Source organism: Papaver somniferum, unplaced genomic scaffold, assembly GCF_003573695.1.
Source record: "Papaver somniferum cultivar HN1 unplaced genomic scaffold, ASM357369v1 unplaced-scaffold_117, whole genome shotgun sequence".
NCBI classification, from domain to species: Eukaryota; Viridiplantae; Streptophyta; class Magnoliopsida; order Ranunculales; family Papaveraceae; genus Papaver; species Papaver somniferum.
This window is the reverse complement of record NW_020620714.1, coordinates 249,146-276,215: the sequence shown is the minus strand read 5'-3', so window position 1 is coordinate 276,215 and position 27,070 is coordinate 249,146. Positions and strand designations below refer to the sequence as shown.

General features: G+C 35.2%; 2 protein-coding genes, 2 non-coding genes and 1 pseudogene across 7 annotated transcripts; all 5 read left to right on the top strand.

The window, feature by feature from the left end:
* Positions 1-85: 85 nt before the first annotated feature.
* On the top strand, positions 86-9,232 carry LOC113329894 (protein ACCELERATED CELL DEATH 6-like). 4 transcript variants are annotated; one of them, XM_026576717.1, is made up of 7 exons: positions 86-356; positions 506-1,061; positions 1,173-1,325; positions 1,565-1,654; positions 2,202-2,249; positions 7,925-8,370; positions 8,484-9,232. In XM_026576717.1, the coding sequence occupies exons 2-7, from the start codon at positions 506-508 to the stop codon at positions 9,090-9,092; spliced, it is 1,902 nt and encodes a 633-aa protein (XP_026432502.1). In that variant the 5' UTR covers positions 86-356; the 3' UTR covers positions 9,093-9,232. The 4 variants fall into 4 exon arrangements, with proteins under 4 accessions (XP_026432502.1, XP_026432503.1, XP_026432501.1 ...); XM_026576718.1 differs by having other exon boundaries at positions 503-1,061; positions 8,048-8,370; XM_026576716.1 differs by having other exon boundaries at positions 503-1,061.
* A 470-nt stretch (positions 9,233-9,702) lies between these two features.
* LOC113330066 lies at positions 9,703-10,317 on the top strand. The gene has a single exon (XM_026576930.1). It carries the CDS (start codon positions 9,703-9,705, stop codon positions 10,315-10,317), a length of 615 nt encoding a protein of 204 aa, XP_026432715.1.
* A 3,803-nt stretch (positions 10,318-14,120) lies between these two features.
* LOC113329439 lies at positions 14,121-16,617 on the top strand (annotated as a pseudogene).
* On the top strand, positions 14,480-14,568 carry LOC113330262. The gene has a single exon (XR_003350137.1). It is a non-coding gene; the product is annotated as a small nucleolar RNA SNORD24 (small nucleolar RNA).
* Positions 14,768-14,856, top strand: LOC113330268. Its single transcript, XR_003350143.1, has one exon. It is a non-coding gene; the product is annotated as a small nucleolar RNA SNORD24 (small nucleolar RNA).
* Positions 16,618-27,070: the final 10,453 nt, after the last annotated feature.

Below are 27,070 nucleotides of genomic sequence, written 5' to 3'. Positions count from 1 at the left end.
ATTCCACCCACGTGAATCAAGTCAAAATCTTACTGCCAAGTGCCAACTCTTCTGAGTTTTTTAATTATTGTTCAATCAACAGAGAAGTTGAGGATTCCAAAGAGCTCCATCACACACCTCATTCATTATTTTCATGTCCGTTTCTGTTCACTTGACTTTCCAAGTAGATGTGATTATGGAAGAGTTAGTTTCTAAAACCCTAAAACCAAATCCATACGTTGTGGTATTCTTTTCCGCCGAAAAACCCATGCATATATAAAATATTTGGACTTCATTACTAATCCAGAAAAGCTAACTACTCAGACACTGAGCGTCCACGATCGGTTCCTATTGCGGTTGCTACTTCCGCTTGTCAGGTAACTCTGCCGATAAATCATCTGGAACTGTGGCAAATGGATCCAAAGATCTACTGTACTGATATATTAATTTGTGTTAAGTTAAATAAATCATTGCTATGTCTTTTTGTATCTTTTGATTTAATGGTAATGGGATATGTATGCAGCAGATGAGCCGTTCACCGGGAAATCAAAATAGAAATGAAAGGCCAAACTCCAAGGCCCCAGAGACGGCGGAGCTCCAGCGACACCTACCATTGTACAGAGCTGCAAAGAAAGGTGATTGGCAAAAGGCTAACAATCATATTGTCAATAACAGGGACGCAGTGACTGCCCGGATTACGATCTCCAATGATACGGCTTTGCATATAGCTGCAGCCCAAGGACACGTCAAGTTTGTGAAGGAACTCGTGAACCTCATGACATGTAAGCAGCTTGAATTAGAAAACTCTGATGGTGAAACAGCACTTCAAGGTGCCGTGCTTGCTGGAAACATTGAATCTGTGAAAGCAATGGTGGAAAAGAACCCAAAATTAACACTTTTACCTGATAGATACCAGTACATTCCTCTGTTAAATGCTGCTAATTATGCTCCACCGAAGGAACAAAAGAAGGATATTGTCGAGTATTTGTACACCATCACGAGTGATAATGATGACGAGGAGATCTTCTCGGGTGATTCCGGTCGTCAAATCATATGTAGCGTAATTGGAGCTGGTTTCCATGGTTAGTAGACAATCATCATAAACCGAATCAATTAACAAAATTTTATACAAGTGTTAAGTATTCACATATATATAATTAAACAAATGCTCGTACTGTTTGTTTAATTTGTAGATATTGCCAAAGATATGATCGAGAAGTATGAAGATTTGGCTATTCAAAACGATAGTAGGAGAATGAATCCTTGTGCATTAGATATGATGGCAGCAAGCAAAGCATTTCTAAGAAGAGATGAACTGCAATTTTGGGATCGTCTCATCTACTCATGTCCGTTAATTTGATTTTCCGTATTAACATTATTTCTTTGCTATGCTCTGCTATGCCATTCACCCACTATGGACTTCGTTAAGTTAATCCTCGTTAGATTAGTAACTTTACTAAACTAATAAATCTCAGATCCCATTGGCTTGTTAAGTTAAATTTTAACTCGATGGATTAATAATTTCATTAGAATGTTTTTCAATTGCAAGTTAATTTATCAGGATTTTATTGTACAATTATGTCAGTGCATTTTCCTTCTGCTACGCCTGGCATCAGCTTCAAAGGAGATGCGGAGAACCCTCCGGAGAGTTCGAGCTTTCCCTATTCAACAAGAGGTACGTGGTGCAATGCACACACCAAAAAGCTAATATATATATATATATATATATATACATATACATGTTCAATTATACAAAGGCAATTAGGATTAGTGGAGCGATATTTTTCCTCCGATTTAACCCTGCCTTTACATTTTCATTTTTATGGAGCAAAAAGTTACTATTGTGAAGGCATAGCATGCTTGATTTTATTTCTTATTGTTTGGTCTCACTTTACCCCTTTCTCTATTCCGAGAAAGGTTTAAATCACGGAAATAATTCCCGAAAGAATGAATTACCGAGTGAGATCCACTTTATTCATTCCCTATCTCGAGTCATTAAAATCTGACAATTCATTCTCCTCACGGGATTTTCCCGGTGAAATTGTGCGTCAACGCAGTAGAAACGTTGTTTCTGCTCTCACTTTGGGAACAAATTTGACTCTTTTGCTCCACTATTTCACTTTGAAGTAGACATCCCATACGACTTGCTATTAAAGCAGTTGCTCAATAAGGTAACATATAAAATGTTGTTCTAAAGTTTCTCTCTGTTATCTTAATTCCAGTGTGCGGATGGATAAGTGAAGAAATCCGGAAACTCGCTAAACAAGTAGGTAATAAATAATTATGTGCATTTTACCCCTGGTTGAAATTATAAGGGCTTTTTTTACTTTGGACTTATTATAGTGATAACCACCATGTCAAGAGATCCCTGGAAAATTGTTGACTGGTCAGTCCATTAGATATCCATGTATATTAGTACTATATATGGGTATATTTGGGACACAGAGCCGATTCTGTGTATTTTCCGTCCCTGTGCGAACTTAATCACAGGGCTTTTTTTATGGTCAAACTTTTTTTCTCCCGCGATAAATTCGTACTAACGATGAGAAACATGAAATTAAAACGATTAATAATATATATATATATGCATAAACATAAACATAGCTTTGCATTTTATGCACACATCAAAAAGAGCATAAAAAGGGCATAAAAAGTATTGTTGACTAGTTTTTCTAGTATTTACCATTCATGTAAATGATTTCGGTTCCCCTAGCTTTGAATTAGTTAACCAATATATTTCCACCTGAAAGATATAAAAAGCTGTTAGCAAAAGAAAAATACAAATTAAGAAGATTAATATAAAATTTGAGTATAACATACATATATATACAATTCGAAAAAACATCAATGAAAGTTTTGTCGTCTTGAATTCACTGCTGCAAAATCACTAATCAAGGAATCAATGTCAATACCATCAAGAAGACTATGCTCAATCGATATCATAGCCAACCCATTGAGTCTTTCTTGGGTCATGGTAGTACGCAAAAACGACTTCAGTATGTTAAGCTTTGAGAAGCTTCTTTCCGCCGATGCCACTGTAACAAGAAGTTCGTATCTCAAGAACTTGAAACCTAACAGCCTTCACACTCACAATATGACTTTCCCATCTTCTATCCGACAATGGTTTGACGGTATAACCTTTCACATGTTGCTTGAAAATATCCCATCGTCTTGTAGAAGCATAAAAGATTTATAAATTTGTTTCAATGTTTCAAAAAAAATATGGAGCTACCTTACAAGAACGTGCCATATCATGAAGTGCTAAATTTAAACAATGAGCCCCACAAGGTGTATACATTGCTCTTGGATTCGTATCTAGCAACTTCTTTTGTACACCATTTTTGCACCCACTCATATTAGCCCCATTATCATATCCTTGACCATGAATGTTGTTAATGTCAAGATCAAGATCTTCTAAAACACTTTTCAAAACATCAAATAACCCTTGTGCAGTTCTGTCAACTACTCTTAAGAATCCCATAAAGTATTCTTGGAATTTTATTGGACTTTCACTAGTATCTACACACTGAATAATCAAAGACATTTGTTCTTGATGACTCGCATCCGGAGTACAATCAAGCAATACAGAAAAATATTTGGCATCCTTAATTTTTTGAATGATGTCACTTCTGATTTTCGAAGATAGTAAGTCAATTAATTCATTTTGGATATTAGAACCAAGATAGTTGTACTGAATTTCATTATTCTGAATTCTTCTCATATGTTCTTTCATAGTCGGATCCCAGACGGCAATCATTTCAACCAAACCTAGAAAATTTCCATTACTATTTTCATAAACTTTTTCATTTGTTCCTCGGAAAGTCAAGTTATGTATGCTAAGATATTTAACAATAGAAATAATTCTTTTCAGTACTTGCTTCCAATGTTCTTTATTTTCAGTAATCAGATGTTGAAGATGCTTATCAATTGTATCATTTATCCCTATTCTTTCACGTAGTTCAAGCCAAGCGGTCATGTTCACATTCTGTTCTTTACTATTCTCATGCTTGCTTAACATTTTAGTAATATGACCCCAATCGTTGTACCCTTCATCGGATAAACCACATACACGAGACCCATTTTTAAACAACTTACAACAGAAACAAAATGCTTTATCTAATTCTTTTGAATATACAAGCCATTTTCTATCATGTTCTCACCATTAGGCAAAGTTCTAATGTAATAAGATGAAGCAAAGTATCTACCTTGCTTACCCTTAGGACCTTTCTTTATACGTGGGTATCTAAAATGACCCTTTTCCACCAAAATATCTCTAGAGATTGTGTCGAGATTACCCCAATTTCTAGGATCATATATATTGACATGTAATTGAGGCGAGGAAAGTGGAGGTTCCAGTTCCACCTCCATAACTTCAACATTGTCACTACCCCTATCATAAACCTCTTCATTTTCATTTATAACTATGTTAGGAACTTCTTGGGGTACATTCTCGGTCACATTAGAATCATTTATTATTTCACTATGGTCCAAATGAGGAACAACATTTTCAGTTGAATATGGAACTATTATAGGTGGATACTTAACAACAAATCCATCTAAAGCTCCTCTCTGTGACTCCTTAAAGGCTAGCACTTTATCCTTTTTAATATCTTAGTATGACCAGGAGTTTCTTTTCTTAAACCCTTAACAACCAGATTTGATAATTGAAACAACTGAAAGTAATGAATGTTGATTTGTTATTACCGGATTATTGTCAATAGATTATCCGTAAGAAAATCAGAACAAGGCATGAGCTGTGAGCAGTGAGCAACAATCCCAACTCTCTAAGAGTCTAAGTAACATATGGCACCTCAGCTTGCTGTAAACAAAAGAGAAAAGATATTTACAAGTTAGAAAATTCAACCGACTAGCGAGTACAACAAGAGTACAAGACTCACAAATTCACAATAAGGCTAACCAAAATTCAAATATGCAACAACAAAACCATTGTAGTTCTTGATCAGTAATCACAAATAAGAAATAGAAATTTTATTTTATTTTATTAGACAAAAATCAAAACCCTAGATTATAAAGTTAACCCAAAATAGATTAGTTTCCTTATATTTAGACACGATGATTTGCTCTCTTGTTCCCAAATTAGTAAAATCACGATCAGACTTAAGGTATACAATGAGAAAATTGGGAGATTTTCTCTCTTGTTTTTCTGAAACGGAGACGAGAATTAGAACGAAGAGGAGAGATAGGCGTGAAAAACTGATTTTCTATTTAGTTTGCCATAGGTGGGGGCATCCGATTTCTTAATAATGGGCCTTAGTCTAAGCAGGGACCTGTGTGATCGCACCACACCTACCCATAATTGCTCCCGTAAAATAGCCCGAAAACAGTGGATTATTTATGGAAGGCCTCTAAGGTGGGGTCGGGGAAATTATCTGATGCGAGATTTTTGTCAGGATTGCTAGTCAGTAAATCTAGCATTTTTGTGTAAATTTTTATATACAGACCCAAGATACTAGCATATAAAACCTAATTACATACATAAGAATAGTTATTTAAAAATGTTTAATGATATTTTTATGGATTTGTGATAAAGTAGACATATTTTTCATATTACATTGAAAAAGTAACCTCGTCATTCAAAAATTTGTTGAAGTGTCATTTTTTTATCGTTGTATTCAAGAAAAGGTAAACGTCAGTTAGCCTTTTTAATGCTTAGGTGGCAATGTAAAAAAGTCTAAAAAGTCCTTCCTACTGAGTAGAGCTGAATCTACTTGAATTGGCGATTTGAAATGCCGAGTCCAGTCAAGACCATTTGCATGGTCATGTACAAAATCGCGCCATGATGGAATAACATTACCCCATCCTGCAATTTTGCAGTGCATAACTTCCTAGCTGAGCTCCACTTGCAGCTTCATCCAATTCATGACACATGCTCATACCATTACCATGATATATTCACCTGCAACTCCCAGATCAGATTAATCTCAATTCCTAAATCAATCCCCATTCAACCACCTTTCCATGTACACACACATTCATTCATAACCCCCAAACTTCAACCAACACAAATATTCTATGTCTCAGATGAACACCACTTCACTTCATTGCAGATCCTTGTTCTTGTCCTCAACTACAACCGAGCATCACTAGCTATCAGCTCCATCTAACTGCATCACTGCATTTGTTCCTGTAAATCAGTCCATACTCCATACACAACCAGCTTCATAGAACAACTCATGCTACAAATTATTCTCAGTTCAGCTCAAGAAACAAAACCATCTGCAACTTCTCTATATTGCATCCTGCAAACTCAACCCATTAACATCACAATTTCTCAACACCTGCATCTTCACTAACATTCAACCATTCTCAATCAGATTCAGCTCAAACACCACCAGGATAAACCACAAATATTTTTGTTGCCATCATCACCTGCAAATCATCCATAACATTCATCTGCAATTCATTTAAGTTCTCAGCACCGCCACTAAACACCTAAAACTGAAGTCGCAACAACTGCATCCTGAGATTAAAAGATTCACATCTTCTTGTTCACAGATATTTCATCCTCAGTTCAGTTGAACCCACCAGAGAATCAATACTCATCTCTTATTGTTTCCTTACCTAACATATATCTAAATCATATTCTTCAATACATGTCTAACCATTCCAACGTAGACCCATATTAAATAATCAACAACAACAGTAACACCTCCACTTCTTTCTTGTTCCTAAAATCGACCTAGATTCTTCTTCTAAGAACCCTAAATCATCATCAGTTGCTCAAAATTCATTCACCATCAGCACAATCATCACAACCCCATGAATTTCTGCTCAACTCAACTCAAACCCTAACTCTGTATTTCTCCATGTTCTTCTCTTCCTTCCAAGCCTTTCAAATAATCAAACCTATCAATTACTTGACCAAAAAAACTCAATTTCTCCCCTCTCTAAACTTACATTCAAATCCACTTATTCTTCTTCCGTAATTCGATTAGCAACACCCTTTTCTCTGTCGAACTTTGAGAATTCAGGAACCAAAAAACCCTTTTCTTCTTTGCTATCAAACTTCAACTGATGAATACCCACCGAACCCTAAACTGTTAAACCCTTAATTTTTCCTTCTCATCCAACTCAGACCACCAACAAAAGCTCTTGATTTCAACATCATCAACATCTTTATCCAATTTCAGACACATTAAATACGTGCAGCCTTCTTCTCTCACATGTACGCGGAGAAAATAATGAAAAGAGAAAACTATACTCTAGATTTAGGGTTATGTAGGAGGTAACTGGAAATAGGCAATTAAATCGCCAATTTTTTCCTTTTATAGAAACAGAAGAGAAGAAAGAAGACTGTCGGCTGAGGCATGAAACAAGATGAGATTCACTTTCTCTCACTAGATTTAGGTTTAAAGTAGGGGCCTATGGTAATTTGACTAGTTTTTTTGACTTGCTAAATGACTATTGACTCAATATATGGACCCAAGACGTGAAAGTAAACTGTAAGGGCATTTTAACAAGGTTTAAAAAAAACAGGGACATTTTTCTAATGGGTATCTAAAAAAGGGAGTACTTTGTCAAAATCCCCTTTTTCTTAATTTTTTTTCTTTGGGTAAGTCCAAAAAAGTTGAAAGAAAGAAACACATTTTTTAACAAAAAAAAAGAGTAAGTAAATTGAAAAAAAATTCTGAACTTTTTTAGTGCATTAATTTTAATTAAAAGTAAAAATAAATTATTTAACAGTTCTTAACAGATTGGACAGTGAACCGTTTAACCAGGACAAATATATCATCGGACATTTTTGAGTTCTCAAAAATAAAATAACCCAAACTTACATGGTTGAAACAAAAAGTCCAAGACAAGCTTAATTAGAAATTAGGACTACTACATACTGTATATGTGATCTCCTTGCCGGATAAGGGATTAAGTAATGCGAGGTGGTAATTTATGATTTTTGGTTTGCTTTTTTATTTCATATTTCCAGTTCCAGGAATCAAAATACACAACAAAAAATTGATGCACGATAACGCTGTAGCATTAACGAAGTGCATTATTACAAAAATGAAGTCTTTAAAGAATAGCTCAGAGATTGAAGAATATTTCACAGAAACAGGGGTCTTGGACGTGGCTACCAAGTTAGGGGCAGTTGAAGTTGTGATGGAGTGCTTACAAAGCTTTCCTGGTCTACATTGGGTTAAAATGGGGGAAGATGAAAGAGATATGTTTTACAGTGCAGTTTGTGCACGACAAGAAAAGATTTTCAATCTCGTATATCAAATCCATGGGTTCAAAAAGAAGTTGGCTGCCTCACTGGACAAACAAGGGAGTACGATCTTGCATATGGTTGCCTGGACACAAAGTGAATCTCCATTTGTAAGCTCAGTCTATTGTGTCGCTCTTAGGTTGCAGCGGGATCTTCAATGGTTTCAGGTACTTCCGAGGCTCAATAACTAATTATTCAAATCTATCCATGGAATATGTAAAGAATGACATTGACACCATTAGCAATGATCATTAGTGCAACCTTGTCTATATATGTGTAGGAGGTGGAAAGTCTTCTTCCACCAGCACACAAGATAATAAGAAACAGCGATAAAAAGACTGCTCAAGAATTATTTAAAGAAGAGCACACACCATTATTTGCTGAAGGAGAGAAATGGATAAAAGATACAGCTCAGTCATGCGCGTTGGTATCCGTACTCATAGCTACAGTTGCTTTTGCTGCAGCTTTTACAGTTCCTGGGGGCTATTATGGTGGCGACGATAAAGATAACAAAGGAAACCCAATTTTCTTATACAAGAAGTCATTCATAGTGTTTGCCGTAACAAATGCATTGGCTCTTTTCTCTTCAACCTCGTCACTTCTTAGTTTTGTGGCTCTCCTGACATCCCAATATGATCATGCTGATTTCCTGGAATCTTTGCCGAAAAAGTTGATGCTTGGTCTTCTAACTCTCTTCATCTCTATAATCTTTATGATGGTGGCTTTTTGTGCAACACTTTTTATTGTACTTGGACCTAGACTCCCTTGGCTACCCGTTCTTCTATCTTCTGTTGCTGGTGTTCCCATATTTTTGTTTTTACGGTCGCATATCTTATTGTTTGTCACTATGTTTCGCCGTACGTATGGTCCTAGCATCTTTGATACATGAAGCCAGCACACCGTCATACATTGTTCTTCTGGGTTTCATTTCATTTCTTGTATTCGTTGGGGTTTGATTTGATTTGTCCTGCTCTTCCTATTGTTTGTAATTTTATTTTACTGTCTTACAAATAAATTAGCTGGCAATTCCCTATCTTTGTAACTAATTTGAAAGCATTCCCTTACACCATAAACGGCATAGTTACTTTAATTATTATCAACTTAATTCTACCTCCAACCTCCTTTGATTTTATCCCTAATATTGCCTTACTACCAAAGCGAGTAACCAACCAGCACTGAAAGAACGAAAGGAAATTTATGATAATCCAAAACAGGCACAATAGATGATAAGCCATAGGCCCTTTGTAAAGAATTCGACTTTAATGGCCTGAGGTCCAAAATTTGTACTTGCTTGGTAGCCCCAAGCAAGTATGTAACTCTACCAAACTCTAAGATCTAAGCACCCACTTTTCAGTTTAGCGTAACAGCCTTCCTTTAAATAGTCGTTCTCCTTGAGAGAGAGAACCTCTAGATTAGGGTTCCAAATTCACAATCGATTTTTCTTACTATTTAAATACTGTCTCTTCTGTGCAAAAGAAGATCCTATTCAAATTATAATCATGGCGGAGACTCTTCCTAAAGATATCTTGGAAAACATATTTTCTCGCTTACCCATCGAATCCACCTTGCAGTGCGAACGAGTATGCAAAACTTGGAGAAGGATTGTCGGTAAAAGTGTAGGTATCGTTTTCACGTTTAAAAAAACTATACCATCTAGTACTAAGGATCTTGTAACACAGCTCTACTATGGAGATCCTCGATGCGAAACTAGGATAGAAAAATATTATTTTGAGAATACACTTACACCATTAGTCCCTGCGCTAGCGGATCCCTATGGCATGGTTGGTTCATGCAATGGTTTAGTTTGCTTTAAAGCGGAAGATCCAAATTATTCTAAAGATGGTCGTGCATTTGGTCTTGCCTTCATATGTAATAATCCCATAACTGGAGAAGCTGTTTATATTCCTGGATTGGGGAACCGTGAGGTAAGTTTACACCCTCCAATAGGTGAATTCGGTTACGTTGGATCAACTAATGAGTACAAGGTTGTTCGAATCTATTTCAAGGCATCATGTGTTCAGGTATTTACTCTTGGGAGTCACCTTGGATGGAGATACAAAGAAGAACGTGTCCCTCGCTACTGGTTCTTCTCATCCCAGGAGTCAGGTATCTAATGGAGCCCTTCATTGGATCAATGTGAACGGTTGTGTCAAGATGATTTTAGCTTTCGGTTTGGCCGATGAGGCTGGACCGTCAAATGTCCTCCTTATTTTCGTAGTGTGAGAGTTGAGTTTTAGAATAGGTTACGGTTAGAATATAGAAGAGAAGAGACAAGAATAAGTTTGAAAGAATATTTTTATTCCTTGAATTCGTGTATTACATTACATGACGGCTATCTGTTCATATACACAAGATCATAGAGTTCTAAACTTGTAATACAAATATTCCCTAGTTTCCTGAGTTTCCTATGATACAACAAACTCTATGTATAACAAACTTTGTACGTAACGATTCCTTGATTATTACGTTGGCTCAATACCCTCCTGCAAGCATAGTGGGTCATCATGAACTATGAACTTGGATCTTAATGAAGCAAAACGATCCTTAGGAAGTGGTTTTGTAAATATATATATGTTATCTGATCTTTAGAAGAAATTAATCGAATATCAAGTTGTTTAGAAGCAACTGGATCACGAACAAGGTGATAATCAATTTCTATATGCTTAGTCCGAACATGAAAAACTAGATTAACAGTAATATAGGTTGCACCAAGATTGTCACACCATAATACAGGTGAAGATGTAGTAGAGATTTAAAGATCTGAAATAAGAGATCGAATCCACATAATTTCAGCAATAACAATAGCAAGACCTCGATACTCAGCTTCAGTGCTAGAACGAGCTACTGTTTTTTTGTTTACGAGCACTCCAAGACACAACATTACCACCCAAATAAATACAATAGCCACTGGTGGAACATCGAGTATCTAAAGAACCAGCCCAATCCGAGTCTGTGTAGGCAGTGAAAGACAATTGCATAGTATTTTCTGCCTTGAGAAGAATTCCATACGTAGAAGTATGCTCGAGATATCGTAAAATACGCTTAACTAATACCCAATGAAATTCTGTTGGAGCATGCATGAGTTGACAGGATTTATTCACGGCATAAGCTAAATCTGGACGAGTGAAGGTTAAGTATTGTAAGGCACATAGAATATTTTTATAATCTGTAGCATCTTTTAACAATATACTACGATCAAATGACCTGTATCCGGTAGTACTAATAGGAGTTTGGATTTGTTTGCCTCCAAACATTTTAGCTCGAATAAGAAGATCATGAGCATATGTTTTTTTGTGTAAGAAACATACCAGAAGAATTGTGAGTTGCCTCAATCCCAAGAAAATAAGATATAAGACCAAGATCCTTAATAGCAAACTCCTTGTGTAGAGATGTTCGAATAAATTCCAAACTTGTAGTATTTGAGCCAATGAGAATAATATCATCAACATAAATGATAGACACAATTTTCTGTCTAAATTGTCTCGACTCTATATTTTGTTAGGGCTCATTTTTTTACTTATTATGGTATTTTACATGTGTGTAGGTATTTTTGGCCAATAAACATTTTTGGAAAAATCTGCTAGAAAAGTTGTTAAAGGCACCTGGAGAAAAGCGATTTTGGCACCCGCATTTTGGATATGGGCCACCACTAGGGCACCCCTAAGGCACATGCTTTTTGCACCCCTTACTTCTGGTTAGGGGGCACCCTTCTTCATGATTTGAATTCAGAAAAAGGAGGGAAAAACTTGACAGATACGTTAGAATTTTGGGCGATTCCTGAGGAGATTTAAAGGCTTAGTTTTGATTGGATAGACTTCCTAGTGCATAACGGGGTTTGTAGGATTGATTGGACCGGACAAATTGGGATGGATAAGCCGGAAGAAGAAAAACGGAGGATGAATATCACGGGATACTCTGATTTAGTAGTAGAAGAATTTTAGCCGGATATAACTTGTGCTATGGATTCGTTTAAGCCTGTTTCAGTAAAACATGATTTCTAAGTCCTTTAGATTCCAAAATAAAGGAATAAAATCATCGAGTGGCTAAAACAGGGAGGTGAAATTTATCACGGGATTTTGGTTGAATATATGTGAACTATCACATGGAGATAAGGGAAGAAAGCTTGTTGATTTGAGAGTATCCTAAAGAGAGTCTGGGACGTTCGATTTGGTTTGGAGAGTCACAGAAGACGCGTAAAGAAGATTTGGCAGAGAGGAAATCCCGAGACTTAAGGTATAAGTAGAAAAGAAGATTCGACGATTTCATTGGGATTTAGGGTTGTTGTTGTATATATAGGTTGTTGGGTGTCGTAGGATAAATGCCCTTTGCGTCTCCTAAGTTGACGATTCAGGCATCTTTCTTACTGGATCTCATTGTTGTTATGCGAAAGGTATCTCTGGACATAAATTACGAATTTAACATTCGACTTGGCCGACGAAGAGTGTTGGTCCATCCCATCCAATCCCCTTCTTTTAATCATAGTAATAGAGATAATAATAAACCAGGCTAGAGAGAGAATATGTAACAATAAACTAGGGTTTCTTCGTTCTAATTGGGTTCTTGCTGTTTTATCTGAGAAAAAAATCAAAAAAATAAATAAATATCACGGGAAAAACACTTATAGGACATTTGGATATACACCTGGAGTCTGGAGAAGTTACTTTTCAACTATCGGAATTCCAAATTCAAAATGCGACAGTATTTCAAAATTACTTTTAGAAGCAAAAACGTGACTTTTGGGATTGATTTTTGCATTTAGAGAATTTGAAATACTTTTATTTATGGTATCTAAGCGTACTCTTAATAGGGGGTTGCCAATTGGCAATTAGCATCCATGCTGGAAACGCAGGCATGTTGCCGTTGTTTTGGCATGCATTCTCTATGAACCATGTTTTAGGACATATCTAAAAATTTTAGCGCATACCAAATAAAGACAAAAATAGGTTATTAGATAATAATCTTAAAAGCCCCTTATCCATATATTTTGCTTAATGCCAAAACTACCCATCTTTTATTGTTAAATTTTTTTAAAATTTAATTTTTTAAAAAATTTTAAAATAAAAAATAAATATTTTCAAATATTTTTTTTCTAATTTCTTAAATTTTAATTTTTAATTTTTTTTTATTCACAGCACACTAGGTTCGGCTGAAAATTTATTGGCCGAACCAGGTGTTATAAAAATATACCTATGTTCGACTGAAAAATTATTAGCCGAATGTCACTTTGTAACTATCGAACTTAGGTTCGACTAATTCGAGCAAAAAATATGACAGCCGAACTTAGTGTTGTTCTTCATAAAGCGAAGTTCGCCTATCATTTTTGTGTTTAATTATCAACCGAACTGTTCATAAACACCTTCAGGATGAAAAAAGAGAGCAGATCGGCTAATAATTTGTTTCAATTATCAGCTGAACTTAATTCTGCAACTACCAAAAATTTCCATTTTTTTAAACTTAATTTATCAGTCAAATTTAGAAGAAATAAGACATGGATTTGTGAGAAATTCTTTTGTCGTACATTTGGTTGGTATAGGGAAGAAAGATGGGAGAAAAAAATCAAAACTTTTTTTTCTTTTAATTTTCTTAGATAAAAGACTAAAAAAAGAAAAAAAAACACTACAAAAGAATTAAATAAAAAATAAAGTTTAAAATTTTAAAAATCAAAATAAAAAAAATTTAAATGATAAAATAAATAATAAATTAATAAATTTATTGAGGGTAGCCAAATAATTTACCCATCCTTAAATACCATTATCACCACACCCTGGTTAGGATAATCATTTTGTATGCCCTAAAATTTTCCTGGACGTTGGTGGCCCAAGTCCACTGGACAGTTTTCCTCCAAACACTACGATCTAAACACTCACTTATCTGTTAAGGGCACCAGTCTGCCTTTATATACTCGCTTTCCTCGAGAGAAATCGGAACCCTAAATAGAGATTAACTTTTTCCTTCTACAACCTCCGCCTCCGCAGCCATGGTAAGTCCTTCAAATCTCATCTCACTCTATTTAAGTTTTGATCTTAACTCTTACTTGTTCTGATATTGTAATCGTTCTTCTTATCTTTGTTCTGATGATTAAAGTTATATTCTGATTAGATCTTTACTGAATTTGCTGAGATTTTTCATTTTCTGATGTTATGTTTAGATTTATTGAAAACCCAGACTGGATTTGGGTTTTTAGTTAGATTCAAACAAAGGGTTTTGCTCGATTTAGGATTTTGCTTTACGTTTTTGTTCAATTTGTAGATTTGTGGTTAGGGTTTTACGTGAAAAAGCCAGTGATGTAAGGATAATATTTGCTACTCTTGATGGGGGTGAAAAACCTTTCTGATGATTATTTATCCACCAAGATCTCTGAGGCTTCTTCACATGTTTCATATCATCCCTAATTTTTGTATGATTTAATGATTTTTTGTTTTGTTCTGTTTTGGTTAGAACTGATTTCTAAGTTGATTTGCAGTTTTGATGATTACGTTATCTGTGTTGTATGGTTAGAGATTTAGGATTGTTAGTTGAATTGTTAATTGTTGTTTAGATGTTGTTTAGGTTATGGTTTGCTGAAGCCAGTGATGTAAGGATAATATTTGCTACTCTTGATGGGGGTTATAACCCCCTCTGATGATTATTTATCCACCAAGATCTTTGAGGCTCCAAACTTTATTTTGTGATTCAATTTTTTGTTTTATTTTTTTAATGGTGATTGCATTGAGATTATGAGATTAAATTTCCTGATTGCGAAAAGAAAGTTTTGATTTGCTTAAGAAGGCATAATTCTACTTTTATGTTTCCGTCTAAAAACCTTAAGAAGTTGGTGACTTTAGTGCCTCCAATACCATCAATGAGTATTCACTTGCCATATTGGTCTTTTCTGAAATCATTTCCTTCTGAGCAACCTGCAACTTTCAAAGGTGATAGCGTTTGAAGAAAAATGAGTATTCTCAATCTTAGAAACCTGCAACATATCCATTTTTCTGCGAACAGCATCATAGTTGAAGGTTTGATCAATCAAAGAGCACTGAAGTCACCAACCTGTTAAGGTTCAAAATGTTTTGTGAATACTTGTTGATGGTATTTAAGAAGGCATGATCAGCATTGATAGTATTGGTCTTAGCAAACAAAAGAGAAATATCAGGTTTTTGTAGTTTTGGTTGTAATGTTTTTGGATTTGTATGGTTATTGCTGTTAGTATGGTCTAGTGCATTCCTTGTTATTTATATTTCCCTGATTTTGTTAAAAAAATTCCAATATGATTTATTTGTTTGTATATTGATGCCCTTCAGATGTTTATTGTGGATGCAGACTAAGCGTACAAAGAGAATCGTTGGCAAATACGGTAAGCATTTGCTGGCAGAATGCTTATTAATTTTGCTTCTTGGCCCTCTTCAATTCAAGAAGTCTTGTTTATGTCCTGTTTAGCTGAGCATAGAGCATTGGACCTTGGTGGTGCTCCTGTGAAATAAGGGTCAGCTTTTTTCTGAAAAATTGTACTGAAATGTTAAATTCGTTTATCGAGCTTACCTTATATCTAGTATGAATATGATTATTTTGTGGTTGAACTCATTTAGACTGGTGATGCTTGTAGAATGTCATAGAACTTGACAAAAGGCTTTCTCTAGGAATATATTCAATTTTTTATTATAATTTACATAAGCAGAAGTACACTATGATTTGGTATTTCCTTTTGATCAACATTAGTTTGTTTATTTCAGGAACAAGATATGGTGCCAGTCTGCGAAAGCAGATCAAGAAGATGGAAATCAGTCAGCATTCCAAGTACTTCTGTGAATCTGTGGAAAGGTTTGTTGTTTTGTCTTTCTTACACCAGGTTCAGTGTATCTTTGTTATGTTTTGTTTTTCCTTCTATAATCGAGTTAGTAATCAATTCCTTTCCTTTTGCAGTATGCCGTGAAGAGGAAGGCCGTTGGAATTTGGGGATGCAAAGACTGTGGCAAAGTGAAAGCTGGTGGTGCCTACACATTGAAGTAAGACTCGCTCTCATGCTCACTTTCCATTCTATATCTGTATACTACATGCAACATAAAAAGCTAACCATTGATTGTTGTTTTATCTGTTGTGTTTCTGTATTACAGCACCGCTAGTGCAGTCACCGTGAGAAGTACCATCCGAAGGTTGAGGGAACAGACAGAAAGTTAGAGCTTCTTTTTCTTCTTGAAGAAGAGTAGCTGTTTATCTATCTATACAATACAAGGTTTCTTATTTTGTTTTAATATTAGTAGCTTGAAATGGTTATCCTGCATTTCGCAATTTAGATGTTTATCTCTTTCTAGAAGTAGTCATGTTTAAATTGCTGAAGAAGATGGCATATGGCTACTCTTATGAGATTTTGAACACTTGTGTCAGCTTTTCTGCATATATTGGAACCTCTTGCACGCTTTAAGATCTCTTTTTAACCTGTTATCTTGGTTGAAGTTTTGTTTTGGCACATGTTTCCCTGCCCTTGGTCTCTGAGACTCATCTAGGTTAGGCTAGCAAGCAGCAGTTCACCACTTGAATGTTATGTGACTCGCCAGTTCAGATATTTCATCGGAAGTCTATTGGATGCAGATTTTTGAATGTTTGCCTTTTTATCCCTTTGTGATATCACATTGGAGACTCCTAGTACTACCTTTATGATATCGCAGTCTGTCCCTAAACAGTATGATCTGCGAAATCATTTTATGCTGTTGGTTTTGAACATTTTTTGCATCTTTCTGACTGCAAAATCCGACGACTTTGCATACTTTTATGATGTCCATTTCACACATTTTCGTTTTGCACTCTGGGATGTCGTGTCTGAGTCAAGTCATTTAGCGATTACCGATGATTGTGAATTCCATTTTCAGAGATTAGACCGACCTGATTCCTGAAGGCTATTGTTGGGTCTCTTATTGCTTGATACCCCATTTGACTAATCCAATGACTCCAATCCTATCCCTTTGGTCTGTGAATTGGTACAGACATAAATAAAAGAAGCATACGTGTACTCCATGACTCAGAATTTTTCCCTTTGGTCCCCAAATAATAATATCTAAAACCATACGCAAACTTCGAATCGAATCCTTCTTTATAAAGAGACAACCGCAAAACGATCACAAATCATCATCAACCAAAATTTACATCATAAAAATCAGCTACAAAACAAATTAACAAAAACTAGTTCACCCAGTTTGCGCATCTTTCATTTAGTCTTTATCTTCTAGTTCTAGTTGGTAGTTCAAGTATATATGGGTAATTTTGGATGTGTAGAATGTGGAACAAGAAGAAATCCATGCCGGTGCAGGGTTTTTGGACCAACACTCGGCTGTGTGGCGTTTCTGGTGACAGCAGTTGTATGTTGGCCAGTTGGAGCGGTGATATGGATCTGCAGCCGCGCCAAGGGACGTCGTATCATGGGTAAACCTGCTGCTGTCGTTTATCCAAAGGTTTCTAATTGCCTCCCTATCTAATCAACGATTTGAGAGATTCATGTTTTATGAAACATCGGCTGTGCAGTGTAATAATCAATATTTTCTTAATAAATTTTTGTGTTGATAGAAAACAAAATCCATTTCTGCTCTTTTTGTTTTTTCTAATTCAAATTTGTTGAATAATTAAGTTAAGGCTGATTTACGGTTTATGGTTAATTGTATTTCAATTCATGTAGGAATAAACACACTTATAATTTTATAAGAATAATTTTTTATAAGTAACTTTACGGGATGCAATCCAATCCGATTGGATCAACAAAGGGGACTCATACTTTGATATAACCAGTATTGACAACGTTGTGAAAAATCTAGTATATTTACACTTCCAACTATGTTCAGTAATTAAATCCTCCGTACCATTTAAGTTTTGATAATCAAACACCACAGTTTACTCCAACACCTTAACTATTTCTCGATTTTTTTGATAACTCCGGGTAAACTCAGATCGTGATTCATATGCCTCTGTTTCAAAAGTCCAACATGTATGTATAGTTTTAGAGTGACCGAGTGAGTACAAGAAAATAAAAAATATCACCTGCGTAAAGCATCACGGAGATTACGCTGCAGTTTGCAAATGAAGTTCCTGTGACTGCTCATACCAATCACGTCGACAGATATAAACTTGTCTCTTAGTTTCTGGCTTTTGAATCCAATGATATATATAACAAACGAGTCGGGTTATCCTATGAGTTAAACATCAGAAAAATGAAAAAACAGACATTTTGATATCTAATTCGGATCAATTTGTACATAGTACTACTTCTCAAGTTCGAACATAGCGAGCCTTATTAGAGAGTTAATAGCATGGAAATTAGCACAAATGTCACTACAAAAGATCTATAGGAATATGTGTTCTGCAGGAGGAAAGTGTTTTTTCTGGCGGATAGTCATTCAATATTGTGTGACAAAGATATGCGTACAGCCTGTTAAGATTGAGAAAAATGGAGACGTGATATCACCTTTCCGAGATCTCTTCCTTTTAAGAGAAGCCAGTAAATGGAAAGGATCGTCTAAGCTTTTCACACCAAATAGATGAAAATCACCAACACCAGCAAAGGGCACCTAACAAGTCAGTTTGCACATTGGTGGAAAAACATTCAAGTAAAATTCATGGTAGAAGAAGTGAAAACAACATGTACTGATATATCATATACACAGAAGAACGTGGACAAGCTCGTATAGAACAAACAGAACTAATCACTGTTTAGGACTCTTAGAACATCTCCTTTGTTTTTCCACGTAGGCGAAGTCACGAAAAACTTCATCAGAACCAGGTTTGAAGTCAGAAGATACATGCATAACGCGTCAGTATTATCTTTAGCCGAAGTGGGCTTCCAAATAGTTGAAAATCAACACAACAAAGTAGTGAATGAGACCATAAAAAGGAAGAAGGCTGTTTTTGGGCATACCTATTTCTTTCTAGGCATGCCCAATGAAAATCAAAGGGGATGTCAAATAACAAAATTAGAAAACCCCTTAACCAAATTTTTTTCATAATGACAAATCCGCCCTTAATGTATTAGTGTTAATAATCTTGATTAGTGATTAAAATTTTTGTTTAGTGATTAAGATAATTTTCAGAATTAAGGTTGATATGTGTAGATGAAAAATTTTGGGGGAAAAAAAAATTTATTGAGAAGGAGAGAAGGAGAAGGACTGAAGGAGAGAAAGAGTAGGAGAAAGTGAGAAATTTTATTTGTTGATTCAATGGAGGATGAGGAGGGTCATTATTCATCTAAAAAACCTATGAAAATACACATCAACTACAACAATGATTCCCGAATGAGTAATTGAGAAAAAACTAGAACTTTTTGTGATTATAGAACGAAGTTCGACTGATTAGCGAGATGAATTATGAGCCGAACTGTTCATTGTTCTTCTTCTGAAAGTGCTTATGAACGGTTCGGCTGATAACAGTATTGACTTATAAGCCGAACTGTTCACAAACACTTTCAGAACGAAGAACAATGAAAAGTTCGGCTGATAACGAAGACAAATTATCAGCCGAACCATATATTTTTCCAAGTTCGGATCATATTCAAACAATCATATGAGCCGAACATGTTTCTAATTTTATAAAAAACACTTAGGTTTATACACATTTAGGGGTCCAACTACCAAGTTCCAAATTCCACCCATTAAAATCAAGTAGATTTTATCTTCATCTTCATGAGAATGAAAATACGAAGAACACAAAAAGAATGAGGTCATTCCGACATCGGATGAAGAAGTTATGGTCAAAACAAGATCGAAAGAATTGAGTCTACAGAGGGAAGTTCGGCTGATAACTCATCAACACGAGTCAGCCGAACCTAAAACCTAAAAATCAATATTTTCGAAGTGTTTAAGAGTATATAGGTCATTGCATACCCATTAGACACCTCTTATCAGGATACCCTAGATAGTGAAACTACTTTGTATGCGGTGAAAGAAAATGGTATGCCTAAAAACATGTTTCAAAAGGAAACATAAACCCAAAAGTCAAAACACTGGCCCAAAAATGTTTTATTCAATTTTTTTTTATCAGTTAATAAAAAAAGATTCATTAAAGAAGAGGTACTTAAGGGTACCTCAACCCAATAAAATGTAACCAATACAAAAAGAAAAAAGTAGACCGAATTAGGAATCCATAGTCTAAAGAAGAGGATAAAGAAGAAAGAGCCAAGAAGGATTATAAAAATATCCACTAAAATTTCAAATCCAACTCAAAATGGCCGATTGAAATATGAGTTTCATAAAGGTATGACCATGTTAACCGTTAAACCCAACATTTTAGTGTTTGACTCCACAGAAAAATAATATTCAAACTTAATTATTGGATGGCTAAATACAATAAGTTGTATGTAGCATATCATTCTCATGAATGGGTATAGACATGCTGCGATTCAGAATCAGTGCCATGTTTTAAAGTTTCAACCGAGTCATAGGAGTGTTTTTCACTATAAACCAATTTATTATGACAAAATTGGTTAAAAAGACCAAAACAAATAATTTCTGGGTAAAAAAAACATGTAAGATTTGATACTGTTTAAATAGATAAAATTTCAAAAATAGATAGGATGTAAACAGTAAGATTTGATCCAAGGGTCCCAAACCCACGGGTACTGTAGCAACACATGAAGTGAATGCCAGTTCATCTCGTGGACGTGTGAAAGGTCGTTGGCATAAACCCAAGCGTCACATTAACATGAACCAAAAAGGGTAAAAACAAGAACCTTTCTCAAGATAAGGGGAAGAGAAAAGGTTCACAAAACAAGCCCAAGAAAAATAAAGAGACTAGTAGTTTCCGCTGTGGCATGAAAGGACATTGGTCCCACGCCTGTCGTACTACCAAGCATCTGATTGATCTGTACCAGGCATCTCTTAAGGTAAAGGAAATAATGTCGAAATGAATTTTGCTAATTTTGAGAATGGGGAGACTACCCATTTCAACATCTCAGATTTCCTTCTCCAGGAGAACTACAATGAATCTTAAACATATGGATTCGCAACCCATTTTTATTTCCAGTAGGATTTCCCATTTCCCTAAAAATAATTTCACTATTGTTAGAAGTGATTATTGTTAGTTAGTAATTTTTTCCTGCAATGGCGTGTTCAATTATGTTGTTTTACAATAGTTGTTTAGTTGAACTTTTCTTTCATGTAGTTTTGCTTCCTAATGAATATATGTTTAATTTTGAGGTATCCCTTAATTTATCTTATTAATTTATTTTCTTGAAGATATGGATATTGCTAAAGGCTTGAGCACTTTGAATGCGAGTGATAAGGTTATGTGTTTTGTAGATAGTGCAACGACACATACAATTCTATGAGATAAGAGATTTTTTTCAAGTCTAAAACTATCCAATGCTAATGTTAGTACCGTTTCGGGAATATGAAAAATAACTTACGGCTCCGGAAGAGCTGTTATATTATTATCTAATGGTACAAAATTAAATATCCAAGATGCCTTATATTCTAGCAAATCCACTAGAAATTTGTTTATTTTTAAATATATTCGTCAAAATGGATATCATATTGAGACTATTAGCGAAGATAATATTGAATATCTTTGTATAACTTCTATTGTCTTAGGCAAGAAATGTGTGTTAGAAAAGCTTCCGGCATTTGCCTCTGGATTATACCACACTAGTATAATAGAAACACAACTTGCAATATCTGATCCAAAGATTTTTAAATTTTGGAATGACCGTATTGGTCCTCCAGGATCTACGATGATGCGTCTGGTTATTGAAAACTCACACGGTCATTATTTAATGAATCAAAAAATTCTTACGCCTCATGATTTTCCTTGCGATGCATGCTCTCAAGGAAAATTAATAATTAGACCATCTCCAACAAAGGTTGGTAATGAGGCACCTAATTTCTTACAAAGAATTCAAGGATATATGTGGACCTATCCATCCTCCTTGTGGAACATTTAGATACTTTATGGTCCTAATCGATGCATCAATCTGATGGTCTGATGTTTCCCTACTTTCAAGTCGTACAATAGCTTTTGCAAGGCTACGTGCTCAAATCATATGGTTAAGAGCACAATTTCCAGATCACCCACTAAGGAATATTCTCTCTCAGAATTTGAGTGCACTCTAACGTGATCACTGGAGGTTTGGTTTTTAGGGGTTTCCCTCGAAGAAAACTCATCTTGTTACGTAAGAACGTACAATATGGTAGCCATAGCCATGTTTGTCTTCCGCAAATTGTTACCAGATATTTAGTGATCGAATGATAGTTGTTGTTTATCAATCTCTCGGTCAGAAATCCAAGGATTTCACAATTTCTAGCCGGAGTAGTAAAGGAAGATTGGGTTTGAAGATTCGGTCCAAGTTGTATTTATCTTCTTGTTTTATTGTTAATTTGTTGCTCAAGTATTATTATTTTTTATTTTTAATTTTTTTCAACTTAAAAATCAAGAAGAGAAAAAAAATGTTTTCTCAACCCGCAAAAATAATCTGATATATTTGTTTGACTATTTTTTGAGCAAAAAAGTGTTGGAACATTTTTACTATTATTATTATTTTAAGTATATATATATATATATATATATATTTGTATTTGTGGTACGTGAATAAAAAAAATGCTAATATTTTTCATGTTCTCACACTACGTCGAACCTCTCAAAATTGGAATTTGTTGCTCTTAAGTTTGTCGGGGGAGAGAACTACTTGTCATTGATTCTTGATGCTAAGATCCATCTCAATGCTATGAATTTGGGAAACACTATCGTTGAAGGAAAACGACGAATATCGGGAGGATCGTTTAAAAGTCATGATTTTCCTTCGTCGTCATCTTGACAGGGCATTGAAATCCCAATAATTGACAGTGGAAGATCCATTCTATTGTTGTCTGATTTTGAAAGATCGCTATGACCATCAAAAAACCGTCACACTCCCTCGAACTCGACATGAGTGGATGAATTTGCGTTTGCAAGATTTAAGACGGTTAGTGAGTATAAACTCTAAAACTTTTTCGCTTTGTTCCCGTTTAAGATTATGCGGAGAAATAGTAAGTGAATATGATCTTTTGGAAAAGACTATTCAACTTTCATGCTTCAAATGTTCTCCTGCAACAACAATATCGTGAGCGGAGATTTAAAAATACTCACAGTTAATTTCTTGTCTTCTTGTGCCGGAGCAAAAACAATGAATTATTGATGAAAAATCACCAGTCCTAACCCACTGGTACTGTAGCAATACCTGAAGTGAATGTTAGTTCATCTCGTGGACGTGGAAAGGGTCATTGGCATGGACCCAAGCGTCAGATTAACAAGAAAAAGGATGGTCATAATGCCAAAAAAGGTACAACAAGAACCTTTCTCAAGATAATGGGAAGGGAAAAGGTTCACAAAACAAGCCCAAGGAAAACAAAGAGACTAGTTGTTTCCGCTGTGGCATGCATGGACATTGGTCCCACGCCTATCGTACGGCCAAGCATCTGGTTGATTTGTACCAGGCATCTCTTAAGGTAAAAGGAAATAATGTCAAAATGAATTTTGCTAATTTTGAGAATTGGGAGACTACCCACTTCGACATTTCAGATTTCCTTCTCCAGGAAAAACCACAATGAATCTTAAACATATGGATTAGCAAACCATTTTTATTTCCAGTAGGATTTCCTATTTCCCTAAAACAATTTCACTATTGTTAGCAGTGATTATTGTTAGTTTAGTATTTTTTTTCCTGCAATGGCGTGTTTAATATTTTGTTTTACAATAGTTGTTTAGTTGAACTTGTTTTCATGTAGTTTTGCTTCCTAATGAATATATGTTTAATTTTGAGGTATCCCTAATTTATCTTGTAATTAATTTTTTGAAACATATGGATATTGCTAGAATTGAGCACTTGAATGCGAGTGATAAGGTTTATGTGTCTTGTAGACAGTGTAACGACACGTACAAATTCTCCGAGATAAGAGATTTTCCTCAAGTCTAAAACTAGCCAATGCTAATGTTAGTACCATTTCGGGAATATGAAAAATAATTTACGGTTTCGGAAGAGCTGTATATTATTATCTAATGGTACAAAAATTAAATATCCAAGATGCCTTATATTCTAGCAATCCACTAGAAATTTGCTTAGTTTTAAAGATATTCGTCAAAATGGATATCATATTGAGACTATTAGATATTGAATATCTTTGTATAACTTGTATTGTATCAGGCAAGAAATGTGTGTTAGAAAAGCTTCCGGCATTTGCCTCTGGATTATACCACACTAGTATAATAGAAACACAACTTGCAATATCTGATCCAAAGATTTTTAATTTTGGAATGACCGTATTGGTCCTCCAGGATCTACGATGATGCGTCTGGTTATTGAAAACTCACACGGTCATTATTTAATGAATCAAAAATTCTTACGCCTCATGATTTTCCTTGTGATGCATGTTCTCAAGGAAAATTAATAATTAGACCATCTCCAACAAAGGTTGGTAATGAGGCACCTAATTTCTTACAAAGAATTCAAGGAGATATATGTGGACCTATCCATCCTCCTTGTGGAACATTTAGATACTTTATGGTCCTAATCGATGCATCAATCTGATGGTCTGATGTTTCCCTACTTTCAAGTCGTACATAGCCGGAAGTAAAGGAAAGATTGGGTTTGAAGATTCGGTCCAAGTTTGTATTTATCTTCTTGTTTTTTAAAGAGTTTACACAAATAAAAACACTGTTTATCCAAGTTCACATATTTTCACTCGTTTGATAATTGAAAACACTTAACAGTGAAGTCTAATTGTTGGTTTTTTTAAGAAGATCAAACATCTATTTAATTACCAGAGAAAATGGTGCGTCAGCATAATATGAAAATGGTACTCTTTACGTGATGATGAAACTCTAAAAATTGCTCATCTACATCAAACAAGAACTTCATGATATAACAGAATCACGGAAGGCTCAACGTGCTTATGATCAATCCATGGTTGAATTTAGAAGACAAGGATGTCGTTGTTTAACTGAGTTCTTTGATATATATTCGAAGAGAAAAGTGAGATAACCCGCACTAATTCAAGAATCCTTCTTCATTTGATATTGAAGATGTCTTTCCCATTTTTGAAAAGCAACTTGAAGAATCTATACCTAAAATACGTGATGCTGTGGATAACAAAGATTGCAAGAATTTTCATGACTCTTCCAAAAAGTTGTAGAAAAGAATGGAATTGGGAAGAAAAAATATGATACACATGGTTTATGTTATGGTTCCATTCATTTGGACGAAGGACACCAGTTTGGAGCAATACAAATAGGAACGACATCATCTAATTGGTGCATTTTCCCTTTCAATATTGCAATCTTGGAGCAGTCAACAGCCATCAACATACAAATGATCTTTCTATATTTATGGAAGTGATCAATTCTCGAAGAAAAATCTACAGTAGGGTACACAATTTCTGAAGTTACAACCTGAGGACGAGGGTTGAATTTAGGAGGGAAGGAATGTTATATATCTGATGTTATATGTACATGTGTTGGAACTATGTATGTTATCTTGAATATATTTGTCTAGAGAGATTCTCTCGCGGAGTTTGATTGCACTCTAACGTGATCACCCGAGGTTTTAGGAGTTCCCCTCGAAGAAAAATCATCTTGTTACGTAAGCACGTAACACCATCATCCACGTACATAATCCTTTCCATTGAGTCATTGACGTGTTGTTTCCAGCACATTTTCTTTTTCCGGTCATTTTTTGCTTGTACATGCTACCGGACTGCTGTAATCTGCTGAAAAATTAGCATAGTGTCGCTAGTATAATGCAGTAAATCTTTGTATCGTTGTAATTAATCTATGTTTCAAACTTATAGGAAGCTTGAATGAATTTTAATACTCATATCCCCATAATGTATTCAGCGTCGACTCGGGATGATTCAAAATTGTTGTTATGTTTCAAAGTGAGAAATGAATCACTCGTATCTGGAATTTTTGCACCGTAAACCAAATAGTTTTATTGTGGAAATTATTGGATAATGTTTACATACAAGCTTAAAACTGACTCAAACGGTAATCTAGAGAATATATCAAATGTGATTTCCTGAGGAAGATGGTTCAGAGGATGCTCTTCCATATCTTTGCCTCCTCTATGAAAGATTGCGGTCTCGTCTGTCCAAGATCATAACTCGTTATCCAGGTCTCTTTGTAGGTACCCCTTTATCACCCAAAACCCTAGCAACCTACTGTCTCATCCACATATTCAAAACTTTCTTTGTGCGACCCAAACCAAATTTTCCCAATGACTCGTTATGCGGCCAATGATCCATCATGTACCATAAATTTGACCCATCTACCACAAACCCAGAACCAGCCCCAGAATTTCTGTCACCAAGGATGCTCTTCCATCTCTTAAGGGTTTTTCGTGGAAGGATGATGCAGGGCATACTACAATTCCAGAAGATTCCGCTTAGAGGTTTGGCTTCCATGGTTTCCTAGTTTCAGTCTTTCTTATTTTTAGGATTCTTTTAGATTTCCTTTTAGTTTTCTGTTTCCTAGTTTAGTTATTCTTCAAGCCTATATAAAGGCTAGATTAAGTCTTGTAGGAGCTATCTATTACTCAATCAAATTATTAAACACAAAACTTATCTTTCTCTTCTTGCTTGAATTCACTTATCTTCTTGCTTATAGCAATCTAGTATTGCTTTCTTTTACCTTGTTCCACATTAGTTGGTATCACCCGCTTAGTTTTAGGTTTTTCATCCTATCACTTGATCCTTTACTTCGCTTCCGCAACACCTTTTCATTCCTTTTAAGTACACAAAAAAAAAACAAAAAAAAACAAAAAATATGACTGCTCAACCAGTTACTCTAGCAGCAATCGAAGCTCTCATCAAATCTCATACCGAGATTTTGGAAAAAAACATTACTGAAACTCTTGAAAAATCCATGGAGGAAAAATAAGGGTTAAGA